General features: G+C 36.2%; 1 protein-coding gene across 1 annotated transcript in view; it reads right to left on the reverse strand.

The window, feature by feature from the left end:
• ttc39a (tetratricopeptide repeat domain 39A) overlaps positions 1–3,531 on the reverse strand; it is a 26,164-nt gene that overhangs the window by 5,149 nt on the left and 17,484 nt on the right. The window contains exons 9-14 of the mRNA XM_016228785.1: positions 2,582–2,681; positions 2,366–2,431; positions 973–1,081; positions 799–866; positions 576–635; positions 286–447 (exon numbers count right to left, since the gene is read on the reverse strand). Of these exons, the coding sequence (XP_016084271.1) occupies positions 286–447; positions 576–635; positions 799–866; positions 973–1,081; positions 2,366–2,431; positions 2,582–2,681 (565 nt within the window). The remainder of the gene's footprint in view (positions 1–285; positions 448–575; positions 636–798; positions 867–972; positions 1,082–2,365; positions 2,432–2,581; positions 2,682–3,531) is intronic.

Genomic DNA, 3,531 nt, shown 5'->3' on the forward strand with positions numbered 1-3,531 from the left:
ATGATATGTAGACTGCAGTAATGTCTGCCAAAAATTCAGCTTTGACATCACTGGAATAGATGATAATTTTAAATAAATTAAAATAGAAAACAGTTATTTTAAATCATAATAATATTTCACAATATTACTGGTTTTACTGTATTTTGACCAAATAAATGGAGCCTTGGTGAGCATAAGAGGCTTCTTTCAAAAACAATAAAAAATTTTACCGACCACAAACCATTTTAATTCAATAATCAAGCAATGATTCAGTGTAGCAGTCAACTGTGTATTTTAGGGTTTCACCTTAGACCAGGAATTCTCTTTGCTGAGCAGGTCTGCGTAGAAGTAAGCCATCTTCCAGTGCCTTTTATAGGTGAAGCACCACATCAGTTCCCAGTAACACATGTGATGGAACTGCTTCCAGTCCTGCTGAGCTTCACAACACTCCTCGAAACGCTTGATAGCCTTCAGAACAAGAACATGCATATGCAAACAGGCAGTTTAAAAAAAATAAATAAAATAAATAAATAGAATATATAAGATTATAAACAAAACACTTCTCTTTTTATGCATTAGATAAAACTATCACCTACAGCATCCAGATTTCCTTTAATTTCCTCTATTCGACCAGCGAAGAACAGGAAAATGGATCCCTGACAGAAACAGGAGTTGTCAGATTTAAAATTCATACTCTACTATTTAATAACAGTGATTACGGCAGTTGTTCATATTCTAATGTAAATGAAAGTGTGAGTTAATTTTTTTGTGATATTTCCACTGGATACTCTGTTGCATTTGAAAACGGTGGTCAAGTACCTTTGGATACTTTTTTAGATAAGGCTGCAACAGCTTTTCTGCATCTTTCACATCTCCCTCTCCAGTGCCTAAAGGACACGCACATACATGCAATGAGATACCAAATAACACATTGATACTTCAGATGTGTTAAATATTAATTGAAAATGTGACTCAGAAGCAATCTTCTCTTACCCAAAATGAAGCTCATGAAGGTGTGGTAGCAAAGCAACAACATGTTACAAAGGAAAGACCTAAATGTTTGCTCAGCAGAGCCCTCCTGGAGCTGCTGAAGACCAAACTCCTAAAACACACACACATATGTACAGTGCTAGATGTAGAATAATGGAACTGTAGAACATGCCTAAAGTAATAGTTCACTCAAAATTGCAAATTTGCTGAAAATGTACTCACCCTCCAAGATAAAGATGAGTTTGTTTCTTCACTGGAACAGAGAAATGTAGCATTACATCACTTGATCACCAATGGATCCTATGCAGTGAATGGGTGCCGTCAGAATGAGAGATCAAACAGCTGATAAAAACATCACAATAATCCACAAGTAATCCACACATCTCCAATTCATCAATAAACATCTTGTGAAGCATAGGGTTACATATGTGTAATAAACAAATTTATCATTAAGATTGTTTTTAACTTCAAACCACAGCTCCTAAAATACGACATCCATTATATTGCTTTCTCAGGTGAAAAAGTAGTCTTGCCTGAATCAGGAAAGAAATAAGCACCATTTATATTTTGATGTGAGATGTCAACAGAGGATGGACTTTTTCACTTCAGGAAACTTTATTATGGATTAATCCATTGTGGATTACTAATGTTAAAATGCATTAATGATGGATTTGTTTATTGCAAATATGCAGCTTTTCACTTTACAAGACATGAATTGATGGACTGGAATCATGTGGATTACTTGTGAATTTTTGTAATGCATTTATCAGCTGTTTGAACTATGATTCTGACGGCACCCATTACTAAAAAGGATCCATTGGAGAGCAAGTGATGTAATGCTTAATTTCTCCAAATCTGTTCTGATAAAGAAACAATCTCATCTACATATGGCCTAAGGGTAAGTACATTTTCAGCAAATTTTCATTTTTGGGTGAACTATTTCTTTAAGACAGACACAACACACAGGAAATCATTCACACTTACAGTTACCTGATTTATTATTTTTTTGCATGTTTGTCACACTTTAATGTTTCAGATCATCAAACAAATTTAAATATTAGTCAAAGATAACACAAGTGAATACAACATGCAGTTTTTAAATGAAGGTTTTTATTAAGGGAAAACTAAATCTAAAACTACATGGCCCTGTGTGAAAAAGTATTTGCCCCTTAAACCTAATAACTGGTTGGGCCACCCTTAGCAGCAACAACTGCAATCAAGAGTTTGCGATAACTCACTACATTCAAACAAGTATAAAAAACATCGGCATGCACCTTGACACACTTTATTGCTAAAACAGACAGAAAGCAAAAACAGCCAAGCTCAAATTAAATTTCATTTGTACACGCCAAATGTGAGCAGAGCCAAACTAAGCTTGGTACTACACAATACTCACTTTGTTACCAGAGAAGCCCACAAATTCCAACAACCTGAGAGTCCGTGTTGGCAACAACGACAGCATCTAGGAGAAACACAGGTGAGGGGTTGAGAAAACAGACTTGTCCTCAATGAACTATGCTAGGATTCATAAATGTTCATGTTTGATTTAAGAGGGAACACCTGAAGGTATTTTAAGGCTAAAACACAAGAAAACATATGACAACGCACTCACCAGGTTAAAAGCCCCGACCCCGAGCTTAACGCCTCCCTCAAAATGACCATGATTGTCACCGTGAACATAACTTGCGGATTTCAGGACTGTATGTAGCTCCCTTGCAATTAACACAAACACATGTTAAAATAAACATACAGATATACTGTACACATTGAAGTGTGTAAGTGAAAACACAACACAAAACCAGTTCTTTTGATAAAGAAAAATTAAAGGATTAGTTCACCCCAAAATGAAAATTCTGTCATTAATTACTCACCCTCATGTCATTCCAAACCTGTAAGACCTCCATTCATCTTCGGAACACAAATTAAGATATTTTTGATGAAATGTAAGAGCTCTCAGACCCTGCATAGACAGCAACGCAACTGTAATGCTCCCAGGTCCAGAAAGTAGTAAGGACATCAGTAAAACAGTGCATGTGACATCAGTGGCTCAACCTCAGTTTTGCGAAGCAACGATAATACTTTTTGAGCTCAAAGAAAACAAAAATAAAAATGTTTTCAACAATTCTTCTTTACGTCTAAAAGAAGTAAGAAGTTACGTCTTCTGCCATTTTAGAGAGTATCACAATGCATACGCACGCTTTCCCCTAAGCATAAACAACGCTGATTACGCAGATTATGGTCATGCACGCGCTTTCCCCTCGAACGTAAACAACGCTGATTACGTTGATTACGCTCTTGGGTACTCTCCAAAATGGCGGAAGACGTAACTCGGGGGAGAAGAATTGTTAAATAAATTGCTATTTTTGTTTTCTTTGCCCTCAAAAAGTATTCTCGTTGCTTCGCAAAACTGAAGTTGAGGGACTGATGTCACATGGACTGTTTTACTGATGTCCTTACTACGTTTCTGGACCTGAGAACATTACAGTTAAGTTGATGTCTATGTAGGGTCTGAGAGCTCTCACATTTAATCAAAAATATCTTAATTTGTGTTCCGAAGATGAA

This window comes from Sinocyclocheilus grahami, unplaced genomic scaffold, assembly GCF_001515645.1.
Source record: "Sinocyclocheilus grahami isolate Dianchi unplaced genomic scaffold, SAMN03320097.WGS_v1.1 scaffold16.1, whole genome shotgun sequence".
Classification (NCBI taxonomy): domain Eukaryota; kingdom Metazoa; phylum Chordata; class Actinopteri; order Cypriniformes; family Cyprinidae; genus Sinocyclocheilus; species Sinocyclocheilus grahami.